The 26,803-nt window shown below is 52.5% G+C and overlaps 1 protein-coding gene across 4 annotated transcripts in view; it reads left to right on the plus strand.

Annotated features, from left to right (window-relative positions):
* FAM20A (FAM20A, golgi associated secretory pathway pseudokinase) overlaps window positions 1,019–26,803 on the plus strand; it is a 42,996-nt gene continuing 17,211 nt past the window's right edge. For all 4 annotated transcript variants that reach the window (XR_001919645.1, XR_001919644.1, XM_018063933.1 and 1 more), the window contains exon 1: window positions 1,019–1,500. Coding sequence is in view for 2 of the 4 variants with exons in the window: in XM_018063933.1 (XP_017919422.1) it covers window positions 1,115–1,500 (386 nt within the window). In the remaining 2 variants the exon portion in view is untranslated. The remainder of the gene's footprint in view (window positions 1,501–26,803) is intronic.

Below are 26,803 nucleotides of genomic sequence, written 5' to 3' on the forward strand. Positions count from 1 at the left end.
CGTCTTCCTCAAAGGGAAAAGGGCTGGGAAGGGGTGTGAATGACCTCACAGGATACCAGGGGAAAGCCTAACACAGTCCTTCAGTGATTCATTTGGGCGGACCCGCTTTCGCACCCAGCTGAGCACGAAGTTCGGAGTGGGGTCAGCGGGAGGGCCCGCTCCTTCGCGGGAGGACACGGTCCCGCTCGGTAACCGCGGGCACACCGGGGAACCGCGCTCCATCCAGGCAGGAAGTTGGCAAGACTCTAGGTAGAACCGGCGCCTTCTTTTCAAAGGTCAAACTTTTTCCCTGGCTGAGCGCCGCTGTTCCCTGAGCGCCTACTACGCGCCAAGCGCCGGTCATTCTGGATCTGGACGGGGCTCTGCGGGAAGACGCAGACAGCGAAAGGGCCACACACACACACACACACGCACGCACGCACGCACACACACCTGGCAGATCTTAAGGGGAAAGGCTTTCAGGGAGCTGTCTTGTTTCTAGGAAATAAAGACGAAAATCGAAGGTCTCTCGCGCGCAGCCTCGGAGCCCCCTCAAGCGCCTGGCTGAGCCCCGAGCGGGGCCCGCGCGTCCCGGGCGAGAGGCCGGCGCGGCGGCCGGGCGACCAGGTGGCCGGGCAGGGCCGGAAGAGGGCCCGGAGTCGGCGGGCAGGCGGGCGGCGCCGGGGGCAGGTGCCAGCGGCAGTGGGCGGGGGCGGCGGCGTCACCCCTCCCCCGGGGGCCGGGCGCGCACACCAGCTCGGCCCGAAGAGCCGGGGGCACTGGCGTCCCCGCCGCCCGCCGGAGGAGCCGGGCGACCGCATCCTCCGGAGAGACGCCCCGCGCTCCGCGCCCGCCCTCCGCCGCCGCCGCCGGGAGGCGAGCGCCGCCCGTCCCCGCGCCCCGGCGCCCCGATCCTCCACCTGCCGCGGCTCCCGGGGCGCAGAGGGTGTGAGAAGCAGGGGCCCGGGGACACCGGCCCCCGGGGGCCACTGGGCGCGGAGAGGGGCCGCCGCCCCAGCCCGCGCGCTCTGCGCCCGGGCCGCGACTTCAAGGGCGACCCCCTCGGAGGGGGCTCTGGGCGCGCGGCGCGTCCGGCCCCGGGGCTCGGGCGCCTCCGCGCGCACCCGGTGGGGCCATGCCCGGGCTGCGCCGGGACCGCCTGCTGACCCTGCTGCTGCTGGGCGCGCTGCTGGCCGCCGACCTCTACTTCCACCTCGGGCCCCGCGTACGGCGCCGCCTGCAGCACCGGGAGCGCCCGCTCGGCTGCCCGTGCGCCCGCCGTGCCGCCTCCCCGGCCCCAGCCCCGGCGCCCTCGGCGCCCTCGGCCCCCTCGGCCCCCTCGGCCCCGCGGCGGGTCGAGCCGGGCGGCGGCGGCGATCCCGGCTCCAAGCTGCGGGCCCTCTTCGCGCACCCGCTGTACAACGAGCCGGAGGAGCCGCCGCTCCTGGGGCCCGAAGACTCGCTGCTGGCCGGCCCGGAGGCGCTGCGCTATTACCGGAGGAAGGTGGCCCGCTGGAACAGGTGAGCCCCGCCGGGCACCCGGCCTCGCCGCGCGCCCCGCGCTGCGCCCGCGCCCATCTCGGGGCGAGGAGAAGTTTGCGGGCAGTAGTAGCGCGCCTGGAGATGCTCCCACACCCGCTCCTGAGCCCCCGGGGTTCACTCCGGGCCCCTTCCGTTCCCGAGCCATCTCCTCGCTCTTTCGCCGGCTCCTGATGTGGGATCTCGGTTTTCCAGGATGAGGTTTCCAAACAGAGCAACTCCAGCGCTTCTCTGCACCCAGCCCTTAGCTCTAGACCTGGGCGCCTTCCAGAAACCAGGGATACTCCCGGAAACTCCGCTCTCCCCTCTTGTTTATTCCCTTGCCCCTGGTCAGAGATCAGGAGAGGTCAGTGGACCAGAAAGACAGTTTCCCTAAGTGGTCGCCACTCTGTTAAGTTTAAAGCGTGGCTTGCCCCTTTCTCCTGAGTGTTATAACCTACAAGCAGTTTTATTATTGTGGGGGTTTGGCTCACTTGGAGCTGAGGCTCCATGCTTTCATAGACTACCTGGAAATTTTTTTATATCCAAGACTAAATATAGAGGGGGAAATGCCAAACATATGTAGGGTAATATCAAGAAGGATTTTGTGTGTGTGTGAAGGGGTGGGGAGGGAGGGTGTTGGAGTAGCTGGGACTGTCAGTTCCGAGATGACAGAGGCCTTGGAGGAGTTAGGACTCTGGTTGAGTATGGACCGGTCTGAGGATAACTCAGCTCACTTTTGGACACATTCATCACTTTTCTTAACATGAGAGATTTCCAAATGAGTCCTCTTCGCTGGTTTTATGGGCCCCCCAGAGGATGGGCAAACGAAAGTCTCTGGAAATTCAGTGTTTGTCCAAGTAAAAACTGTTTGCTCATCATTCTATAGCGCTGAGAGTGGCCAGGGGTGGAGGGGGCCTTTGGAAAGTAAAAAGAGAAAAAATGAGAGTTATCAGCTGAAGTCGCTACAGTGCGTTTCGATTGCAATTCTACGGCTGATAATTTTATATTAGGAAGTGGTTCTCTTGCTAATTGAACGCAGTGAAAAGGCAGCTTGAGATTGCTTCTCAGACGCTGTCACTTTCTATATCACCTTTATTTCATCAACCACGTGAGGATCAGTGAACGACTAAATTATGCCCTTGGAGAATGATCGACACGTCAGCTGAGGATCTGAGGGACTCGGGAGACTGCGCCGTGTCAGTGTTGATCAGCATCCACTTATTCCACAGCTGTGGCCTTAAATTCTCTATGTTGCTTTGGTCCTTAAGGAGAGTCGGAGGAGTATTTTGGCAGAAAAGCAAGACTCTTTCTCACCAGTCTGTCCTACAGACCATTTTGAGCTTGACTTCTGTGTTATTACGTGTCAGAGTACCTCGTTCGCTGCTTAGGAGTGATCTTGGCCGTTTAACAGTGGATGGGTGGGGGCTGGGGCCTTTGCTGTACTTGGAGGCAACGGGATGGGTTTGTGTGGTCAGTTGAATGTGAACAGTTGTGATATTGACTCATTAGTGAAGTGAAAGTCGCTCAGTCGTGTCCGAGTCTTTGTGAGTGTAGAGTCCATGGAATTCTCCGGGCCAGAATACTGCAGTGGGTATCCTATCCCTTCTCAAAGGGATCTTCCCAACCTACGAATCCAACCGGGTCTCCTGCGCTGCAGGAACTGAGCCACCAGGGAAGCCCATGACTTCCTCTTAATCCATGAGAGCTCAGATGAGGTTTGTGGGCTGTAACAGGAGGGGGAGCTGTTCTTCCAAGTGTTGAAACTGGACCCTAGAGGCAGAGAAGCTTCACCCAGAGTGCACAGTAAGCATCCAGGCAAGGGTGTTAATAATCATATTCCGGCTCGTGTGGTGCATATCGGGGCTTCCCTGGTGGCTAAGCTGGTAATGAATCCGCCTGCAGTGCAGAAACCCTCGTTCGATCCCTGCGTCGGGAAGATCCCCTGGAGAAAGGAACAGCAACCCACTCCAGTGTTCCTGTCTGGAGAACCCCATGGACAGAGGAGCCTGGCGGGCTAGTCCATGAGCTTGCAAAGAGTCGGACACAACTGAGTAACTAGCACTTCATCAGGCCAGAAGTGAACTGTGGGGGACTTCCCTGGCGGTCCAGTGGTTAGGACTCTGAGCTTGCCATGCAGGGGGCCCAGGTTCAATCCCCAGTCAGGGAAGTAAGATCCCACGTGCCGCATAGTGTGGCCAAAAAATAAATAAATAAATAAAACCATGATGTAGAAGAATTTTTAACAAAAGATAATGATCATCAATGGAACGTGGGAGACTCACTAGCCAGGGTGCGTCTGCATGGCACCCGGAGTTCCGCTAGGAGAGACAGCCACCGCCACCTTACGCGAGTCGGTGCCCCATCGACATGAGGACACGTGAACATATCTGCTGTGATGCGCAGGGCCAGCGAGCGCTGCAGGCTTCAGCGCCGATGGCGAGAACGAACAGCAGAGGAGAGAAGCAGGGAGGGACCGTGCCGGCCGCCTCGCTCTCACACACGCAAGCCCACGCCCCTTCCCTTGCCTGCAGCCGCTCTCCAGCCAGTACTGAGAACCCAGAGCTCGGCACACGTATGTGGATGCCATCGTGCCGATGGTCACTTACCATTGACTGCTTTCCAAAATAACTGAGGCAGCAAAGCAGCTGCCTCACCTGGAGAAGTGCAGGTAACAAGTAGCCAAATCAGCCTCCCCGCCACGTGCTCGGATGAGCCCGTTAGGTCTGCCTGACTGATTCTCCTAACCAGCGCCTCGCGAGTAATGCGTGAAGTCAGAGGTACGTTCCTATAACTTGAGCCTGTGACCAGAGTTAGGGTATGTCCCATCTTACCCGCCGCCTCCCAGCACATCCCGTTTTTATTTCAGTGGAAGATGGAGCTTACACACTTGCATGTTTCAGGTCCTCGATCAATATTCATTCATGGGATGTCAGTATCTAGTTGAGTTGAAGCAATGCGAAAGGCACGTCGTGGGTCGGGTGGGCGATCCCCGTGCTGACTTGAAGCTTCTTGCAGACCTCCTTAAATGCCATCCTTCCTTCCCTTCCTCTCTTTCCCCCTCAAAATGTAACTAAGTGAGGCACAGTTCAGTTCAGTTCAGTCGCTCAGTCATGTCCGACTCTTTGCGACCCCATGGACTGCAGCACACCAGGCCTCCCTGTCCATCACCAATTCCCGGAGTCCACCCAAACCCATGTCCGTAGAGTTGGTGATGCCGTCCAACCATCTCATCCTCTGTCGTCCCCTTCTCCTCCTGCCTTCAATCTTTCCCAGCATCAGGGTCTTTTCTAATGAGTCAGCTCTTTGCATCAGGTGGCCAAAGTGTTGGAGTTTCAGCTTCAGCATCAGTCCTTCCAATGAATATTCAGGACTGATTTCCTTTAGGATGGACTGGTTGGATCTCCTTGCAGCCCAAGGGACTCTCAAGAGTCTTCTCCAACACTACAGTGAGGCACAATCCAAGTTAAAAAAGTAGTCTGGGAAAATGTTCCCGTCACATTGTCGGCCGCTGATCCCGCCAGTGGTCTAGCACCAGCCCTCGATGGGCATGAGGACGCGAGGGGCACGGGGAGTCAGGGGGGCACGGGGAGCTGGGGGGGCCACGGGGAGTCAGGGGGCACGGGGAGCTGGGGGGGCCACGGGGAGCCGGGGGGGGCATGGGGAGCCGGGGGGGCACAGGGAGCCGGGGAAATGCGGTCGTCAGTATTTCAGCCCTTAAACCAACAAGCTGCTGCTGCTGCTGCTAAGTCGCTTCAGTCGTGTCCAACTCTGTGCGACCCCAGAGATGGCAGCCGACCAGACTCCCCTGTCCCTGAGATTCTCCAGGCAAGAACACTGGAGCGGGTTGCCATTTCCTTCTCCAATACAAGAAAGTAAAAAGTGAGAGTGAAGTTGCTCAGTCGTGTCCGACTCTTCGTGACCCCATGGACTGCAGCCCATCAGGCTGCTCCGTCCATAGGATTTTCCAGGCAAGAGTACTGGAGTCAGGTGCCATCACCTTCTCCACCTTTTCCTGTCAAAGCAGTGATGAAGGGCAGCACATACCTGGAGCCCAGGTTCACGGCACCACTACCCTCACAGCTTAGAGGCTGAGCTCCGGGTTTCGCCCCCTCCCAGAAGCCGCCCAAGCCAGACCACATCTGTCCTTTGACTTGTCAAAGCCGGTCAGCTCGGCTTGGCCCTGCGCCCACATATTTTTGGTCGGTTCCTCTGTAACACTGGTTCTTACAGTCAAGGTCAAATGGGGTCATGCCTCCCTGGTGTAAAAACTCCAGCAGCTACAACACAGACACAAATCCTCTTCTCTCTGCTTTCCTCTCTGGACCTCCTCCTCCAGGATCAAGAAGGTTCTGTTTTCCTGCAGTTACCGACTGTGTCTGTCTGTGCTCTTCCCCCCATCAGATGCCCTGTCTCCCTCCTGCGTACTTGCTCTCACTGAAGAAAGTCTGGCCCGAGACTCTCTTTGAAAGTCACAGCAAAGACACACTGCAGCTCTGCGAAAATGACAGGCGTTCGAGGGGAGTAAACTGGCCCCTGTTTTCGTAGGAGGAGCTTTGAGAAACTCCAGAAGCCGAAGCAGTGATAGGCGAGCAGGGAGAGAGCCAGACGAGATGAGAAAGAGTTCAGCCAGGCACCAGAACCGTCTGGCCTAGGAATCGGCGGAGGGAAAGCTGCTTCCCACCGTGCATCTGGGCAAGGAAAAATAAAGTCTCTTCTCACCTCTTCCTTTTTGCCTCTTTTCTACTGATCTCACGCTTGCCCAGATCACTTGGAGAGCAGGGTTATTGGGAACGGGCAGTTCCCCTACAGAGCCTTGGATAGAAGCCCAGGGCCCAGCTCAGAGACACTGCTGTCCATCTTTCGCCCAGAGTCAGCAAGGCCAGCACCCCCTGCTGGTTCTTCCGCCAGTGACGCCAGGCTGAGAACGGGTCTGAAAAGGGCCCTCGGCCACCACCTGCATGTGGTTAGCAGAGGGGGTGGGAGTCTGGGCGTCCGTTTCTCTTCTCTCCCAGTTAGAGCCTTGCTGGGCTGGTTGGGGGAAAGCTATGACGTCAGTGGTTTCTGAGTCCCTGGACTTTCAGCTGGAGGAAATCTCCCCACTCTTGTCAGAGCCAAGAGCTCCAAGCAGATGGTTTCGGAGAGGGCTGGGCCAGCTTCCTGTTGCCTCATCCCAAAGCCCAGTCCTCACTGCGGTCAGTGTGGCAAAGACCCAAACCAGGGAGGGTACCACGCAAGGCAGACCCGCACGTCCTGTCTCCAGTGTCATCAGAAAGAAGCCCTTTGGCCGAGAGCCGGAAGGCGCTCATCGACTCCTCTGCTGGTCCCAACAGCTGCCACCCCGCCTCCTTCACCCCCAGCCAAGTCCTCGTCCATCTGCGAGAAGGGCTGGCCAGTTCTCTGCATGCAAATCCTTCCCGAGACAGGCGTGATAGCTGCCAGATACTTGACATACACCTGCTAACTCAGGCCTCACGATTTCTCGGGAAGAAGGTGTATGATTCCGAGACGTGTCCCTGGAGGCCCGGCCCTGGTGTACACAGGCCTCCTTGCTCAATCCAGCGCAACCAGGGCCTGCAGGAAAGGGATTTTACAGATGTGACTAAACCCCTCTCCCAGAGAGGGTGCCCTTGGGATAGGGAGATTACCCAGATATTAAGGACAGCAAATATCTGGGTAATCTCCCTATCCCAAGGGCACCCTCTCTGGTTCAGTCGCTACATCGTATCCATCTCTTCAAGACCCCATGGACTGCTGCTCGCCAGGCTCCTCTGTCCTTCACCATTTCCAGAGTTTGCTCAAATTCACATCCACTGAGTCGGTGATGCCATCCAACCATCTCATTCTCTGTCGTCCCCTTCTCCTCCTGCCCTCAATCTTTCCCAGTAACAGGGTCTTTTCCAATGAGGCGGCTCTTCCCATCAGGTGGTGAAAATATTGGAGTTTCAGCTTCAACATCAGTCCTTCCAATGAACACCCAGGACTGATTTCCTTTAGGATGGACTGGTTGGATCTCCTTGCAGTCCAAGGGACTCTCAAGAGTCTTCTCCAGCACCACAATTAGAAAGCATCAATTCTTTAGTGCTCAGCCTTCTTTATGGTCCAACTCTTACATCCTTACATGACCACTGGAAAAACCACAGCTTTGACTAGATGGACCTTTGTGGGCAAAGTGATATCTTTGCTTTTTAATACCCTGTCTAGGTTTGTCATAACTTTCCTTCCAAGGAGTAAGCTTCTTTTAATTTAATGACTATAGTCACTGTCCACAGTGATTTGGGAGTCTAAGAAAATAAAATCTGTCACTGTTCCCACTTTTCCCCCATCTATTTGCCATGAAGTGATGGGACTGGATGCCATGACCTCAGTTTTTTGAATCTTGAGTTTTAGGTCAGCTTTTTCACTCTTATTTCACCCTCATCAAGAGGCTCTTCAGTTCCTCTTCACTTTCTGCCATAAGGGTGGTGTCATCTGCACATCTGAGGTTATTGATCTTTCTCCCAGCAATCTTGATTCCAGCTTGTGCTTCATCCAGCCTGGTATTTCACATGATGTAGTCTGCATATAAGTTAAATAAGCAGGGTGACAATATACAGCCTTGACATACTCCTCTCCTGATTTGAAACCAGTCCATTGTCCCATGCCCAGTTCTAACTGTTGCTTCTTGACCTGCATACAGGCTTGTCAGGAGGCAGGTCAGGTGGTCTGGTATTCCCATCTCTTGAAGAATTTCCCGCAGTTTGTTGGGATCCACACAAAGGCTTTAGTGAGTTCAGTGAAGCAGCAATAGACGTTTTTCTGAAACCCCCTTGCTTTCTCTATGATCCAGTGAATGCTGGCAATGTTGGACCTGATCACATGAGCCCTTTGAAGGCAGAGTTTTCTCCAGCTAATCAAAGAAGAGGAAGTCGAATAAGGGCTGGAAGTGCCTCTGCTGACTTGCAGATGGGGCCAGGGGGGAGGGGGCTGTGGCAAGAGAGACAGTAACCTTCAGGACCTAAGCTGGGCGCCAGCTGACAGCCAGCCAGGAAACAGGGCCATCGGTTGCACAACCACCAGGAGATGAATTCTTCTAACAAACATGGCAGCAGAGCCTCCTGCAGAGTCCCCGGATGAGCACTCAGCCTGGCGGACAGCTCGACCTCAGCCTTGTGAAGCCTGCGCTGAGCACTCAGCCACGCTGAGCTGGAACCCTGGCCTGCAGAGTCCCCGGATGAGCACTCAGCCTGGCAGACAGCTCAACCTCAGCCTTGTGGAGCCTGCGCTGGGCACTCAGTCACGCTGAGCAGGAACCCTGACCGGTCAGCGGGTGTTGCGTAAGGCCACCAGGGTGGCGGTAATTTGCTCCTTGGCATAGAAAACAAAGGCAGCAGTGCCGTTGACTTCGTTTTCTGGAGGAAACCGGGGATGGGAAGCTGGTTGCCACTTGCCTTCTTATGTCAGGTAGCTGGCAAACTTCAGACGGGCTTGGCACCCCGAGGGGCCAAGATCCACGCGGTCTCACCATCAGCTCCAGCCCGCTGCATCCTTGGAAGCTCCAGGTCCTCGTTTCTCCTCTCCGGGAAAGGCATTTCCGGCCACCTCCCCCCACGCTGGCCCCTCCCCGATGGGGCGCATCCTCCCCTACCCTCCCCGATGGGGTGCATCCTCCCCTACGGCAGCAGGAAGCTGTCACGACTGTGCAGCCTCACAGCAGCTGTCGCGTGAGCATGAATGGCCCTCGCGCCTGCCGTGAGAAGCCCCCAGCCTGCACGTGGTCGCAGGAGTACATCTGTTCTGTGGTTTCCCCTACGGGAGAGCCAGAGTGAATATCTGTGGAACAAATAATTGGGAACAGACGACCTCAGGACTTGGGGGCTGTTACTCAACATCCTTTTAGCCCCTGCTGGGGATGAAAGCCTTGAACAAAAACAGTCTTGAACAAAAACAAGTCATCCCACCTATAACCTGCCTCTTTCCCCTTTGAAAGTCTCAGGTGAAACCCTCCTACTGAGACATCCTGGCATTTAGACCAGGGGTGCTCTCTCTATTGCAGTAGCGTAAATAAAATCAACTTCCAAAAAAAAATTTTTTTTAAGCCCTGGAAGAAAGTTGAGAAGGTGCCATTTGCCAAGAAGAGAGAATTTCCTCAGCTTCCTGCATTTTCTGAGGAAAGAGCAGCCAAGAAGTCATGCATTTAAAAAAGCGGGAACCACGGAGGGACCCTGACTTAGCCAAAAGCACTCCCCGCTCACCCCTCCATAGGTGCCGACCTGTGTCTTCCCTGCGATCATCTGTTAAGCCAGACACTGCTAAGAACCTGAGGGTTGTGCTGAAGTCGGCTTTCGCATGGCTCAAAGCCAAGGGGGGGACACCTTTCCAAACAGCTGCAGCCTGGATGGAGCAGAAGTTCCAGGAGCCAGAGCATCTGAGTACCTGTTATTATAGGCAGGCGCACACACACACAGGCCTAATGAAAACCACAGTATGGGGAAAAAAAAAAAAAAAAAAGGCCTAGTTCTTTTTATGGCCTGTCACTTGGCAGGATGTCCTACGGTGGAAATGTGAAATCAACACAACCCTGAGTCTGAGTGCCCTGGAGACACCGGGATCCGGGAGTGTGGGTCCCTGGAGGCCGACCTTGGAAATCAAGACCTGAAGCCGGCCAGCGTCTCTCCTCTTGAGCAAGACCCGAAGCTAAGGCCCAGAGAAGGGCCTGTTTTATTGGATTTTCTCGTAACAAACCCGATACATTTGGACAGCCACAGGGGATAGAAAATAGTGGAGGACTGTGATTGCTAAGAAGCCAAGAACCTGTAAGAAAATTCAGCAAAATGTGGAGAGTAGAGCGAAACCGAAGGACTTGGCACGGGGGCAGATGAACGGAAGAGCTGGCCGCCGCAAGTGAGATGGCCCCAGAAGAGGCGGGGTTTCAGGAAACGTGGGAGAGGTGGGTGGGTGAGAAAAGCGTTCTGCTGGCAGAAGAAAAAGCAAAGCTGTTCAGCCCTGGGAAGCCGAGTTCAGCTCTCAGGTGGCACCCTGGCCTTCAGCTGTCTCTACCCGGGTCAAGCGCATGGGCCGTGGTAAGCTCATTTTTCGTGATGCTCACCACAACGGAGTCTGTGTGGAGGGACAGACTGTCATCCGAGTTTCATCCATTTAAGTGGGATTTTTATTTTATTCTGGAATATAGGTGATTAACAATATTGTGATAGTTTCAGGTGGACAGCGAAGGGACTCAGCCACACACACGCATGCATCCCTTCTCCCCCAAACTCCCCTCCCATCCAGGCTGCCACATAACACTGAGCAGAGTCCCCTGTGCTGCGCAGCAGGATAACAGGCATCTTTCTATTTCTGGCTCATTTTCTTCAGTGGCCGAGTAGTGACTTTGTCGGGAAAGTGTATTTATCTTCACTCACAGCCCAGCTCGTGTTTTGTTTTAGCTCTGAGTTAGGAATCCTGCACCACCAGCAGCTGCTTATTTCTGCCTCCTGCGCTTCTCCGGGCACTCAGAGATTCTGGAGGAAGTCAGACTGACCAGCTACAATTCCATCACCAAGTCAAGCCCCAATTCACCACCGTTTCATTGCAGCGTTGTTTTTTAAACCAGGATCATTGGATCCTACCCAGTTCAGCTGATGAGGTCTATATTTCCATTACATTTTACGCATACTTTGCATTCTGTGGCTACGTTTATTTTCTTAGGAAATAGTACATGATATTTGCAAAGTGCTGCCTACTCTCTTCAAGATACTTTGATGTCAAGCGACAGAAATCCGACTCCAACCAATGCAAGCAGTTAAAAGTGGAGAATCAAGTAAGCAAAGCTCGGTGAGGTCAGCTATCTCTACTCTCTGTCGCTTAGTCCTTCTGCCTGCCTTAATCCCCTCTGCAGGTTCCCAGCCCCAAGAGCACTGGGACCCAAGAGAGAAAAGGGCTTCTCGGATTTCCAAAAAGAAATATCCTGGGCAAAGTCGCTGATTGGCCAGACCTGGGAATACGCCAGGCTCTAGAGGGTTATGATTGGTCCAGTTCTGAGGAGATACAGGCGCTTCAACCAATCACTGGCTCTGGGGAGGTGGAGTCATTGGAAACTCTCTACTGATGCTCTATTCGAGCCACGTGGCTCAGTGTGGGAAGAACAGTTCCCCCAAACCAGGCTGGCTGCTCAGACCTCAAGTGACCTGGAAGAACTTCTGTGACGGGCGTGATGGCAGACATTTTCTCAGCTTGTGCCTGCTGCAGTTTCTGACTCTGGTAGCCACCGTTCTGGAGTCTTAATAAGACCTTTTCCATTTTTATTTGTTTACTTTCGGCTGCGCTACGTGTTTGCTGCTGCTCTGGCTTTTATCCAGCTGTGGCGATCGGGACCTACTCCCTCGTTGCAGTGTGGGGCTTCTCACTGCGGTGGCTTTTGCCGCGGAGGCTTCTCTTGTCCCCGCGGAGCACTGGCTCTGGGGGCGAGGGCTTCGCTAGTTGCGGCTGGCGGGCTCCAGAGCGCAGGCTCAGCTGTGGGGCAGCGGCTCAGCTGCTCCGAAGCACTTGGGCTCTTCCCGGATCAGCGATAGGGCCCGTGTCTCCTGCGTTGTTAGGCAGATTCTCTACCACTGAGCCATTCGGAAAGCCCAGTAGGACATTTTTAAAGCAAATTTGTTCACTAGTTCCGATTGTGCAAATCTTTTACACCAACCATTAGAATTCCTGCAAGAGGATAGGAATCTTTATTAATTTGGGCTTTCCCTTAAATCAACCGTGCTCTCTTTATAGGAGCCCAAAGAAGGAGCGGATGTGAACTCATGTGTCTTTCTCCCAAAACTCCACTGGGACCCATGATGCCTTGTGTCAGTCCCTAGGGAAGCACTTGCCTCCTTTCTAACATGAAGAGGGTGAGTCTGTGGTTCTTCTTGAAGCTCCAGCAGTCCTGTTTTCCAAGCTCTGCACACCTTCAACCAGGATCCCTTCTGTCTGAGGGAAAACGCTGGACAAGCGCTTTCCAAGTGTGCCTCATGAACTTCCAGGGTTTCTGGAGGTGCTTTGCAGGTTCTGAAACTGATTGCTTCAGTTTGCATTTTGAAAACGTGTGCTTCAAGGTAATTTTGACAGAATATGAGAAAAAGCACACCCAGCTGTTTATGCACACTGAACCATCGGATCTCTTGGCATTTCCTGAGCAAGGTCTAAAAAGGGAATTCAGTCACAGTATTCGTCTCCCAGGGCTACTGTAGCAAATTGCCCCTGTTTAAGTCACTGTTGGTTGCTTGAACAATGAAAACGTATTCTTTCACAATTCTGGAGTCTGTGTTCTGAAACCAAGGTGTGGGCAGGGGAGCAGGCTCCCGGGAGGGTCTATGGGGGAATCCGTTCTGCTTCTCCCAGCTTCATGCCTGCGTGCATCACTCCAGCCCCGGCGTCCCTGATCACCTCGCCTCTCCTTTCACCTCTGTGTCTGTCTCTGCTTCCGTGTTGCTCTTCTACAAGGACGCAGGTTGTGAACTCAGGTTGTTGTTGTTCAGCCACCCAGTCATGCCCCCCCAGTGACCCCCGTGGACTGCAGCACACCTGGCTTCCTTGTCCTCCACCATCTCCCAGAGTTTGGTCAAACTCATGTCCACTGAGTCGGTGATGCCATCCAACCATCTCACCCTCTGTCGCTCCCTGTTCCTCCTGCTCTCAATCTTTCCCAGCATCACAGTCTTTTCCAGTGAGTCATCTCTTCACATCAGGTGGCCAAAGTATTGGAGCTTCAGCTTCAGGATCATTCCTTCAAATGAACGTTCAGGGTTGATTTCCTTTGGAGTTGACTGTTTCGACCTCCTTGCTGTCCAAGGGACTCTCTCTTCTATGTGTCTCTCTCCTATAAGGACTCAGGTCATGGACTCAGGACTCACCTGGAAAATCCAAGACAGTCTCCTCTCAAGAATTTCACCTACCTCTGCCATAGCAGATCCAAAAGAATTGGCTGGGGAGAGGCCAGCTGCTCCCAGCCCTCATTTTCCAAATAAGGTCACTGTCACAGGTTTCAGAGGTTAGGCATAGGATAGGCATGAGCATTCAGGCGTGTCTGACTCTTTGAAACCCCGTGGACTGTAGCCCACAGGCTCCTCCGTCCTTGGGATTCCCCAGGCAAGAATACTGAAGGGGGTTGCCATTTCCTTCTCCAGGGGATCTTCCTGGCCCAGGGCTTGAACCCGTGTCTCCTGTGGGTCCTGCATTGGCAGGCGGATTCTTAATCACTAGCACCATCTGAAGGTTAGGTCATGGACATGTGTTTAGGGGAAGCCCCGTGAAGCCTGCTGTAGTCACGCACATCTCATGGTGCCTAGGAAGGCCATGCAGTTGCCATTTCACTTTTATTTTTTTTAAGGATTGTTTTACTGCTTACACTAAAGAGCACTGTACCATCTACACAGCAGATCCTGCTCTCTCTGCCAGAGCTCCCGATAGGCGTTGAGCAGCAGTGCATTTAGGGTGATTCTCCTGGTGGTGCCCGGAGTGTGGTCGTCAGGGTTTTCATTTGGGACAGGGAAGTAAATCTGCTAATTAACTGAACTTGGATGTGGGAACAAAGGCTCTTTATGAAGGTCTCAGAGTCAAACGGGATGGGCGAGGGAAGTCAAGCCACCGGCCTCAAGCCACAGAGCCCAGACAGGGGCCAGACTACCGGGACAGCCTGGAGCCTCCTCGGCTGGTCCTCCTGGATCTGCTGTGACGCACGAGCCAACGGGAGGTCCGCACGTGAAACCCGTGTGCTACGGAATGTGACTGCACAATGTTTGGCTGGAAAAATACCAGAATAGACGATACGCAAGTGCTCACCTTAGGTATTAAAAAGCCATCAATAAAGCGACCGTCGGATGCTTAATTTGAGCAGTGTAACTTACCAGGGGCCCCTCCAGGTTAAACTCGGAAATCCAGGTAACTGGATGAGGTGGCGTTCTGTTCTGCTGTGGGCTGTAAATCCGTCAAAGGGTCAAGGGAGGTCGGCCAAAAACGATGGGCTTGGATTTACGGCAATTGATCTGCAGCCCTTCTTTTTGGCAGGAACTGAGCTAGCGCTGTTTAGGCCGCTTGTGATTTGTGATGTTTAAAATCACTTTATCTGCATCTGTGACAATGCTTCGTTCTCACTCTCTGGGCACAGGGGGAGTAGGTTGCTGTGCCTAACACACCCCATAATGTTATGTACTCTAAAGTGTAAATAAGCGAGCAGGTGAACAAGGCCAGAAGCCTGGGCGCCACTGGAGGTGGTCAGCTGACTCCTGTCCTTCAGGACAGCCTGCAGAGCTGCCCACTCGGAGAATCTGTCCTGTTCCTCCAAGCCAAAGAGAGGCCCAGCCTCTTTCACCAACGCCTGCGTGACTTTCACCAGGTCTTCCGTCACGACGTACTGGCCTCTCACTTACTGGCATGCTTCGGGTACACCCTCACTGGACTGTCAGCTTCTCCAGGACGAGAAGCGGATGAACTGAGTGGATGTAACCACACCCTGATCCCCAGAACACCGTTATCTTCTTTGGAAAAAATATCTTTGCTGATGTGCTTCAGCGTCTTGACAGGAAGAGACCCGCCTGGAGTACGTGGTGGCCCTGAATCGCACGGCATGTGTCCTTGCAAGAGAAAAACAGAGCGAGCTTAGACACAGGAAAGGAGATGTTGGGACCAAGAAGGCAGAGGCTGGAGGGACGTGGCCACAAGCCAAGGAACGTCAGCAGCCACCGGAGCTGGAAGAAGCAAAGAGCGGGTCCTCCCGGAAGGAACGCAGCCCTGCTGACACCGCGATCTCAAACTCTTGGCTCCAGAACTCCAAGAATACGTGTCCACAAAGCTCCCAAGTCTGAGCTGCTTGTTAGGGCTGCCACGGGAAACAGGCAGGAGGCTGGATGCTTGCTTGCTTCTTGGCCACGTGACCCCAGAGTCTGAAATGCTGCTTGTGCACAGCAGGCGCTTGGTAAGTGCTTGCAAATGAGTGAAGCAGGCAGAGCCCTGGTGAACTGACGCTTTCAGACTGTGGTGCTGGAGGAGGCTCCTGAGAGTCCCCTGGACTGCAAGGAGATCCAACCAGGCCACCCTAAAGGAGATCAGCCCTGAGTATTCACTGGAAGGACTGATGCTGAAGCTGAAACTCCGATACTCTGGCCACCCGATGTAAAGAGCCAGCTCATTAGAAAGGACCCTGATGCTGGGAAAGATTGAAGGCAGGAGAAGAAGGGGACGACAGAGGATGAGATGGTCGGATGGCATCACCGACTCAATGGGCATAAACTTGGGCAAACTCTGGAGGATGGCGATGGACCGGGAAGCCTGGCGCGCTGCAGTCCATGGGGTCACAAAGAGTCGGACACGACTTGGTAACTGAATGGCAAAGAATGAGTGAACACATGAGAACCCCAGAGCCTTGTGGTTGGGCAGCTCTGGGTTTAAATCCTGACTCTGCTACCTAAGCACTGGGAGACCTGAGGCTCATTTTCTCGGTTTCCTGCTCCGTAAAGTGGGCCGCAGACCTCACCCAGCGGGTACGGGGGCAGAGTGAGGTCTCCAGGGTAAGGCACAGGGCACTGGCTCCCGCCGCCAAGCCAGCAGCAGGTAGAGCACCACTAGCTGGTTATCGCCCTGCGTTCCATGTGGGTGATTTGATTTCCATCAACAGCCAACCATATTCATTTAATGCCTGCTTGGGTGCACGAGACGCAGGAAGCAGGATCTGCATTCCCCAGATGCCAGGAAAAAACCCCGGAGCTTCCAGCGCAGCCCTGGCCTGCCTCAGCCCCCGCTGCTGCTTCCAGAGAGAAAATATGCATGTTCATCTCTCCGTGGCCACTGTGATATCTAGAGCTTGCAGAGGGGGAAAACACAGACCGGGGCATCTGCAATTAGTCTGCCTACCCCATAAATTACAGGGCTTCCCTGGCGCTCAGTGGTGAAGAACCCGCCTGCCAATGCCGGAGACGCGGGTTCGATCCCTGGGTCAGGAGGATCGCCTGGAGAAGGAAATGGCAACCCACTCCAGTATTCTTGTCTGGAGAATCCTGTGGTCAGAGGACCCTGGTGGGCTACAGTCCATGGGGTCACAGAGTCAGACATGACTGAGCAACTGAAAGAACAACTCCAGAAATTATATGCCCCCCCACACATGCACACACATGCACACACACGTACACACATGTGCACACACACATACACACATGCACATGTACACACACGTGCGTGCACAGTACACACATGTGCACACATGTATACACATGCACACACGTGCACACATGTGCTCGCACAAGTGCACACACATACACGTACACACACACCTGGGGAAAGCCATTAGCTGATGTTTCTCACTGACTTGGCAGAAATCCTCCTTTTCCTCTTCTCTTTTTTTCACACAGCATTTATCAAGCCAGTTCAGCAGGCTGCTCTTGCCTCACTGGGGACCTTTCCCCTCTGACCTTGAGCTGGTGGCATTGACAGTGGCTGACGTCCATTCTGCACGGGTGCAGGGCTGGCCCCACCCCACGGACCGTCACCTTTCACCCTCAGAACCGCCTGCCACGAGAGGCACTGGTATCCCATCTTCACGTGAGGACGGCCGCTCAGACAAGCTGGGTCTCACCGGAGCCCAGACGTCAAAGGCAGTGGTGCACCAGCGATGCTAACTTTGCCTCGTGTCTCAGGTCGGGTCCTGGAGACAAAGCTGAGATGCCACCGGAGCGCACTGGTGGGCAGCAATCAGGGTCCCAGAGGCAGGATGGCCAGCACCGCGTCCAGCTCTCTGCTCTGGAAGCAGAGATCCTGTGCCGTCCTGCCAGAGAGGAGGTTGTCAGTAAGCAGCAAAAGCTATGGAAAGAGCTGAACTCGTCCGCCCTTATACACCGTAGACCTGCTTTGTATGGTTATACTGTAACGTCTTTGTTTTTATAATCGAGGGTGAAAGCGTTACTGGAATCTCTCGCCCACATTCTGACTTCAGCCTGGAGTCTCAGCACAGGTCTGCCGCTTCTTAGCCGGGTGACCTTGGAGAGCTCTCCTGTGCGGCCTTCATCCGGGTCCCATTTCTTTAGGGTGGATGTAGTAACAGTCACACTGACCTTACAAGGAGTTTCTGGGAGGAGTCCATGAGTAACAGTTGCAGATTGCTTCAGACAGTGCTTGACAAAAGGACTGATGCTGAAGTTGAAGCTCCAATACTTTGGCCATCTGATGTGAAGAGCTGACTCGTTGGAAAAGACCCAGATGCTGGGAAAGACTGAAGGCAGGAGAAGGGGATGACAGATGGTTGGATGGTATCACCAACTCGATGGGCATGCGTTTGAGCAGACTCCGGGAGATGGTGAAGGACAGGGAGGCCTGGCGTGCTGCGTGCAGTCATGGGGGCGCAGAGAGTCGGGCACGACTGAGCAACTGAGCAACAACCGTGAGTAACACCCGCCACGTGCTTCAGGCGGCACTGGGCGCCTCTAAGAACGGGGTGAGGGGAGCGATCTTCTTCCTCTCATCCAGGCCTCTTGGCCCCATCAAGGTCGCTGCTCCTCTTCCTCCCAATTTCTGTTCTCGTGACCGAGGTCCTCGTGGTTCCCCGCCTGGCCCAGCCTCTGAGCACCCCAAGCCTGAGCCGTGACTCCGGGAGGTCAGGACGGGCCGGGTCTATTGTGACACCACTTCCAGGGAGAAAGTGACTGTATTTCAACCAGGAAGGAAGGGGTTTGTGTTGGGAAATCAGCCCAGTTAGCAAAATCTCACTGAAATCTTGGTACAGTTATTACTTTCTCAACAGAAAACAGACCAGCAGATTCAGTGTTTCCACCACCATCCTGATGTTTAAGAAGTTTCCATCAACATTCTCAACGTGTGTGGGTGCGTGCTCAGTCCTGTCCAGCTCTTTGCGACCCCTTGGACTGTAGCCCGCCAGGCTCCTCTGTCCACGGCGTTTCCCAGAATACTGGAGCGGGCTGCCATTTCCTCCTCCAGGGGATCTTCCCGACCCAGGGATGGAACCCAGAATTCTTATCTATCCAGCATTGGAAGGCGGGTTCTTTACCACCGCACCACCTGAGAAGCCCTCACAGCCTCAATATTCCTTGCAAAGCCTCACGGTCTGTGCGGCCTCCGTGGAAGAGCAGGGAGGTCTCGGCTCAGAACCGTGGTGTCAGTCTCTGCCTTTTCACTGACTATGTCGTCCGCTCACCCGTGTGGACCTTCATCTCCTCCTGTGTAGTCTGGAGAAATGTCATTTGGTCCCAGGACTTTGGGGAGCTAGAATAAGAGAATGCAGGGGAAAACCCCAGAATCCATTTCAGAAATGCAGGTATAAGAGCATTAAATAAAGTGATGCCTCCGATGCTAAACAAGCACCCAGGGCTAGGGGCAGAAGCCCCAGAATCCACATGCCCCCGAGTGGGTCCCAGCCTCCTCATGGCTGGGAGCAGGGAGGCCCGTGGGCCAACTTCCAGCCCAGCCTGTGGGCAGAAATGAGCTACGTCACTTCCTGGCCAGAACCTTCAAAAGCTGGGGCTTCCCAGGTGGCGCTAGTGGTAAAGAACCCGCCTGCCAATGCAGGAGACACAGGGGACTTGGGTTCGGTTCCTGGGTTGGGAAGATCCCCTGGAGGGAGGTACGGCAACCCACGCCAGGATTCCTGCCTGGAGAATCCCATGCACAGAGGAGCCTGGCTGGCTAAGGTCGCAAAGAACGAGACACAACTTGGGACTGAACAACAACAAGGAGAAGACAAGGAAACACAGAGTCCGCTACCTTCTTGGAACAGGGGTGGGTGAAATTCCACCAGAACAGAAATCACAGTCATTTCTCAGCAGGTCGCCCTCCCCCACAGGTCACTTCTCGTGCTGAGGAGGAAAAGAGAGCAATTATCCTCTCCGTGGGGAAATCAGACGGAAAAATAATACATGCAAATCAGCACAGTGCACAGGCCAAGGGCTGGGGAGAATTTAACCTGCAGGGAAGCTGCAGGAAAATCTGCCTGCCAACCGTGGAATTATGCGACCCCCCTGCCAGAACCCCCTAATTAAGATCCCTCTCTACTGGGGCAGCCAAGGCCTGGGTGACAGGCGGTAAGGCCAAGTTCAAACACTTTTGAAAACGAGTGTATTTGGGTCACCGTTTGTTCATTGAAGGATCCAGCGTTTGGGCTTTTAAGGCTCTTCTTTTTCCTTAGTTCACTCTGAACACTGCCTTTAGACTTAAAGTTCTGTTTTCTGCCCTTGAGAAAATGGTGAAATCGCCATCCAATGTCAGCGTCATTTGTTTATCGCGTGTGTGAGGGGGAGAGAGAGAAACATTTATTTGTTTATTTTAGGTCTCACAGAGGACGAAAAAGGCCAAGATCCAACGTTGCATCCTTTGCAAGTATGCGTGTTGCTATTTTATCCACATGCTTGTTGGGTTGGTACAAGCCTGACAGCTAGACAACTGCAGGCTCACATTTGTCTTTTTTTAAACAATAAAATAATATTTAAATTTTTGCTGTGCAGAGTGTACGGGGGAAGGGTAGCAGAGCCTGAGGAAGGCTTTTAGGCTGCGTATGGAAAATCTTGAGTTTCTCAGAGTCCAGAGCCCATCATAGCAATTTTCAGGTCATTATCAGAGGATTAAGTGCTTTGTTTGCTCATGATTCTGTGGCTCCAGGCCAGGGCTTCTCAGCCTCAGCACCGCTGACATTTGCGGAAGATGATGCTCTGTCTTGCTGGGCTCAACAGAAAAGTAAATAAAATAGGAGAATGCATTGCAGGATGTTTGGCAGCGTCCGTCAGCACTGCCTCCACCAGCTGTGATGCCAAGACGTCTCTCAGGGGTGCCACCCACGAGGGGTGCAGTTGCCCCTAGTCGAGAACCTCAGCTCTACACCACAGAGGCGGGATCCTATGGGAACGTCTCGTTCTCAGCCTGGGCCCTCCGCTCTGTAAATGGTCACACTGGGGTGAGAGTGAGGGCTCAGTGTTAACCTTTGATGTTTCTCAAACTCCATCGTGCCCACGCAGAATCCAGGGCGTGCTCTCCCGTGCTCAGAACGGAAAGGTTTAGGAAGTGCCCCCTGCACAGGAGGCCTGACCGCAGGACTTCTCAGAGCCTTGACTGTCCGTGTAACTGAGCCTCTCCCTGAGAGGTTACGCTTTGCAACTCTTTCCAGTTTCACTTGCATGGAGCAAGTGATGCTTGCTGGGCACTTCAGGGCTTAGCTCTGGGCCCAGGACCAGAATCTGGGAAGCTTGGCCCAGCTGGAAGTTACCTGCTAGTCCCCTGCCTCGACTCCGGGGGATCCCTCAGAACAAAGATCACCCTGCCATCTTCTCCAGCGTGTCCAATCTACTGTCACCTTCGGCGATAGGTCTGGAAGTTGTTGCTTGGATAGAGATACAGTTTCTCGCCGAGGCCAGAGTCCCAGCTCCAGGAATGTCCCTCCAGGCTTGCCATAGCATCCAGCTCATTGTGATGGGCCATCCAAAGTCAGCAAGGTCTGTTGACAACATGGTAACAACCTAGGTGTCCATCCACGGATGAATGGGTAGCGAAGATGTCATTTATACAGTGGAATGTTAGCCTTTAGAAAGAACGAGGTTTCGCCATTTGCAGCAACCCGGGTGGGCTTGGAAGGCGTCGTGCTAAGTGAAATAAGTCAGACCAAGAAATAGAAATACTGTGTCTCATTCATACGTGGAACCTTAAAAAATACGACGAACTAGCGAGTGTAGCATAAAAGCAGCTTAGCATGCAGCGCCATAGCACACAGACTCGCAGATGTATGGAACAGACGGGTCACCAGTCGAGGGGGGAATATAAGGGGGCGGGGTGGGAGGTAGAAGCTATCGGGTGTAAGATGGGCTCAAGGCTTCCGTGGGCTTGTCTTGGCCTCAGAGACATAGGGATAAACGCAGCAGGAGGCAGGGGAGCAGAAGGGGATAAAGTGGGGCTATGCTCTTTGTTGGAGTCTGCCGGCCAGAGCAGCAGGGAGACGTCCCGGCCTGTTTGTGAAAAGTCACAGGATTCATTTGATTCTAATTGTATTGGAGTGTAGTTGATTTACGACGTTGGGTTAATTTCTGCTGTACAGCAAAGTGACTCTGTATTTATGTATATCAGTTCGGTTCAGTCGCTCAGTCGTGTCCAACTCTTTGCAACTCCATGGACCGCAGCATGCCAGGCCTCCCTGTCCATCGCCAACTCCCAGAGTCTGCTCAGACTCATGCCCACCAAGTTGGTGATGCCATCCAACCATCTCATCATCCTCTGTTGTCCCCTCTCCTCCCACCTTCAGTCTTTCCCAGCATCAGGGTCTTTTCCAGTGAGTCAGTTATTTGCATCAGGTGGCCAAAGTTTTGGAGTTTCAGCTTCAGCATCAGTCCTTCCAGTGAATATTGAGGACTGATCTACTTCAGGATGGACTGGTTGGATGTAAGTGACTCAGTTTATATATAAATGTTGTGCTTAGTCACTCAGTCGTGTCTGACTCTGCGACAGCGACGGGAGCCTGCCAAGCTCCTCTGTCCATGGGATTCTCCAGACCAGAATACTGGAGTGGGTTGCCATGCCCTCCTCTAGGGGATCTTCCCAACCCAGGGATCAAACCCAGGTGTCCCACACTGCAGGCGGATTCTTTACCAACTGAGCCACAAGGGAAGCCCATAGATACGTGTTCTTACTCACATTCTCTTCCATGATGGTTTATCCCAGGATATTGACTATAGTTCCCTGACGTCAGGATTTCAGTGGTGAGCCCCCCGGACTGCTGAGGGGCATTTGGAGAGAATCCTCTGTTCCAGATAATTCTGTCATGGGGACATGCAGCCTGCATGGGCCCAGTGGTCTCAGAAATAAAGTGCATTTCCGAGGCAGGTTGCAATCAAGTGTATTTCTATGTTATGTATGAAATCTTATGTATGTATGAAAACAAGGTTCTAGTAATTTGTTGACATCTTTTCTCATTCCAAAGAAATAGTCACTCTCATGCCTGATTTTGTGATCACAGCTTTGTACTCTTTTTCTTAGAAATTGTCTTCCAAATATATAACCATCAGGTCCCATTAAACCTGGATCATTCTTATTCACAAGAGAAATAGGATAAGAAAGAGGAAGGTATTTCCAAACTTGCCACCACCCAAACAAAATAACTCTGGGACAATGTTCTTCCTGTGACCATTGTCAAGGTAAGAATATTGAAACAGATAATATGGATAAAACAGATGCACAGATTTAGATAGAAAGCCAAGTCCTCAGAGGCTCACCGTAATGCTTTCATAATTTTCTTTATGGCAGAGTGCTTATGGAAATTCAGGAAATGAGTAAGATAATAAATAAGTCAGAAAGAACCTTGTGCATTCCCATCCAGCAGAGATGGAACTCTGGTGTGACAGTGTGACCCCTGTATTCCAAACATTTTTCCCCTTGAGTTTTTTGATGCTGGTGTTTTGGAGTCTGGTGGAGTTTTTGCAGCAGGAAAATTGTTCGGGCATCCAAGGATCCGTTATTTATAGAGCATTTCCTGCATGCAGAGCACTTTGTCAAATTCTAAGGAAGATGCAGAAATCTTAGGCAGGTTCCTGCCCTCAAGAAACGAAGAGTTTAGTTGGGAAGAAAACACACATCGTGGCTCTGAAATCTTCCCCTGGCGCCCCCATCTCCCTCCCGATGCGGCCACACAAGGACCACGGAACTGTTTCCAGCAGAGGGAATTTGCCTGAGCGCCTGCCAGCCATTCCTGCCTCCCTCCTGCTGTTCAGGATCCTACGTGTGGATGGTCTAGACTCTGTGAACCTCCACAGATCATCTGTCCTGAGCCAGGTGATGGGGTTCAGGAGCCCCATCATACTTCTGCACCTGGCTCAGCATCTCCCAGACATGCTGGGGAATGAACAGAGCGGGGTGCTGGAGGGGGGGTCAATTAATTAGAAAATAATTCATGGATAATCACCAGATTCCTCCCCAGGAGACCTCAGTAAGGCAGAGAGGATGTCACTTCTCATCACTGGTTCATAACCAGTGAGTGTACCAAAATGTAAATTCTAAGTCATGCAATTGAAATAGCTCTGCCTAAGAGGGCTTGGCACCCTTGCTTTTGGCAGGGAACATGTGTCCAGATGCCAAAGAGAGACTGGTTATTTCAGCAGAAAGGACAGAAATAAATCCTCAAGATCAGTTCAGGCTGTCCTGACTCAGGAGAACCGAGAAATTTATGAGATGATACAGTTAGAGGGAAGAGTGGCAGGCATGGTTCCAAGCATCAGAGCAAACCTACGCTATCCGAACAGCATGCAGGTCAGCTTCTCCTGAGTAAGCCTGTGATTCCCATTAACTGTCTTTCCAGAAAAATACAGAGGGTACTTCTCAGTGCAGCTGAGATAGGAGGACATTCATCCATTCCCCAGGGATTTATCGAGTCCCCGTTACATGCGGCAAGGCCAACAGCAGAGATGGGAAGCGTGTACAGATTTGCAGGCTCAAGAGAGAAGGCTCACATTCAGTTGTAGAACTGGAAATGCTTCAAAGAGGACATTCCTAGGGAGTTTGGCCCTGGAAGCTGCAGAAGAAAATGTGGAGGTGGGCGTTCCCACGGGAGAAGCTGCATGAGGCGGGGAGGACCCCCTGCAAAGGCAGTTCTTGTGTGCTCAGTTATTTAATTGCAAAATTACGGAAATGCATCAAGTAAAAAGGGAAAGTCACTCCTCATCACCCCTAAGGCCAACTCTCATTAATGGTTTCTGTACTTTTCATGCACAGCAAATCGTTTGTGTTTACGTGTATATGTAAACGATATTTTTAACAACAACAAAAACAAACTGTGCTGAAATTGGAAATTATTCTATGGCACTAAATACAGAGCCATCCCTGGAATACCGTATCATAGACGCCTGCTTGTGTAGTTATAAACAACACTCTGTGCTTACTTATTCAGTCGTGTCCAGCTCTTTTCTACCCCATGGACTGTAGCCCACCAGGCTCCTCTGTCCATGGGATTCTCCAGGCAAGAATACTGGAGTGGGTTGCCATGCCCTCCTCCAGGAGATCTTCCCAACTCTGAGACTGAACCCAAGTCTCCTGCATTGCAGGTGAATTCTTTACTGTCTGAGCCACCAGGGACACACAAACAGCACTGTGGTGAACATCTTTGAACACACTTTCTTGCACACTTGCGCAAACTGGATAAGCTGCAGAAATGAAATTTCTGAGTCAAGGGGCGTGTATGTGTACGCTCAGTTGTTCAGCTGTGTCTGGCTCTTAGCTTGCCAGGCTCCTCTGCCCAGGGAATTTTTCAAGCAAGAATATTGGAGGGTTGCCATTTCCCACTCCCATGGATCTTCCCGATCCAGGGACTGAACCCTGGGTCTCCTGTGCGTCTCCCGCATTGACAGGCAGATTCTTTACCACTGAGCCACCTAGGAAGCCCCACTCAGTATAAATTCTGAAACGGAAAACTGCCCTCTGCACAGATGTGCCAATTACGCTTTCATCAATGATGCAAGAAAGCACTATAATAATGCTAGTCAATACGCCTGTTTAAACCCTTTTAAGGTTTCCATTTTAAAAGGGTTTTGTCATTGTAAAATTTGTGTAGATAACTACACAAGTTGGGCTGTGTGGGAAAACTATTGACAAGAGAGGAAAGCAAGTTTCAGGACAGTGTGGATGTTGTTACCAAATCCATAAAATAAAAGTGGAGAGAGACAAGGGAAAACCACTGGCCACAGCAGTTACCTCTGGGGAGGGCAAGCTGGCGAATGAGCAGACATGGATGGAAGAGAGGTTTCCGAAATGTAAGATTTTGAACCGTACAAATGTTTCCTATTCAAAACTAAAGACTGTTATGTATATATTTCAAATCTGAAAGAGGTGCTGCTCCTTCCAGGAAACAATTTTCGTGGAAAATCCAGCTCTGCAGAGAGAAAGGAGCAGAGTGCTGTTTCCTCCTTCCCTCAAGGTCACGGGACTTGGAACCCAGGTTTTCTTTTTATCGATGAAACAACACCCGTCAGTTCTTCGTGCTTTATTTTCTGGTATCTACTTTCATTTCAGTTCAGTCACGCCGTCGTGTCTGACTCTTTGCGACCCCATGAATCACAGCACGCCAAGCCTCCCTGTCCATCACCATCTCCTGGAGTTCACCCAAACTCTTGTGCATCGAGTTGGTGATGCCATCCAGCCATCTCATCCTCGGTCATCCCCTTCTCCTCCTGCCCCCAATCCCTCCCAGCATCAGAGTCTTTTCCAATGAGTCAACTCTTCTCATGAGGTGGCCAAAGTACTGGAGTTTCAGCTTTAGCATCATTCCTTCTAAAGAAAACCCAGGACTGATCTCCTTTAGAATGGAATGGTTGGACCTCCTTGCATTCCAAGGGACTCTCAAGAGTCTTTTCCAACACCACAGTTCAAAAGCATCAATTCTTCGGTGCTCAGCTTTCTTCACAGTCCAACTCTCACATCTATAGATGACCACTGGAAAAACCATAGCCTTGACTAGATGGACCTTTGTTGGCAAAGTAATATCTCTGCTTTTTAATATGCTATCTAGGTTGGTCATAACTTTCCTTCCAAGGAGTAAGTGTCTTTTAATTTCATGGCTGCAATTACCATCTGCAGTGATTTTGGAGCCCCCAAAAATAAAGTCTGACACTGTTTCCACTGTTTCTCCATCTATTTTCCATGAAGTGATGGGACCAGATGCCATGCTCTTAGTTTTCTGAATGTTGAGCTTTAAGCCAACTTCTTCACTCTCCTCTTTCATCTACTTTGGGTCTTCCTTTAAAGGTAAGGCTACTTTGCCAGGAATATCTTGGCTGATATTATATGTAGCAATCCTCATATATATAATATTTTTTCATATAGTGATATTTACTGTTGCCACGTTAAGCTGCATTTTTAGAAATCTACTTTATTTTTTTCATTGGGTATAGCAAACAGGGGTAGAAAGCAGGTAACTTCTGTGTTCACCATTTTTAAAAATCCTCATTTTGTATTGAAGTACAGCTGATTAGGGCATCCCTGGTGCTCAGTGGTCAGGAATCTACTTCCCAGTGCAGGAGACATGGGTTCGATTCCTGAGTGGGAAAGATCCCCCTGGAGAAGGAAATGACAACCCACTCCAGTGTTCGTGTCTGGGAAATCCCATGGACAGAAGAGCCTAGCGGGCTACAGTCCATGGGGTCGCAGAGTCAGACCCAACTGAGTGACTAAACTAACAGTGTTGTGTCTGCCTCAAGTGCTCAGCAGAGCGGTTCGGGCACACATATGCGTGCATCTATGCTTCCCCATAATCTCTTCCCGTTTAGGTTACTACAGACACTGAGCAGAGTTCCCTGTGCTGTGTGGGAAGTCCTAGTCGGTCACCTAT

Source organism: Capra hircus, chromosome 19 (genome assembly GCF_001704415.2).
Source record: "Capra hircus breed San Clemente chromosome 19, ASM170441v1, whole genome shotgun sequence".
Taxonomy (NCBI): Eukaryota; Metazoa; Chordata; class Mammalia; order Artiodactyla; family Bovidae; genus Capra; species Capra hircus.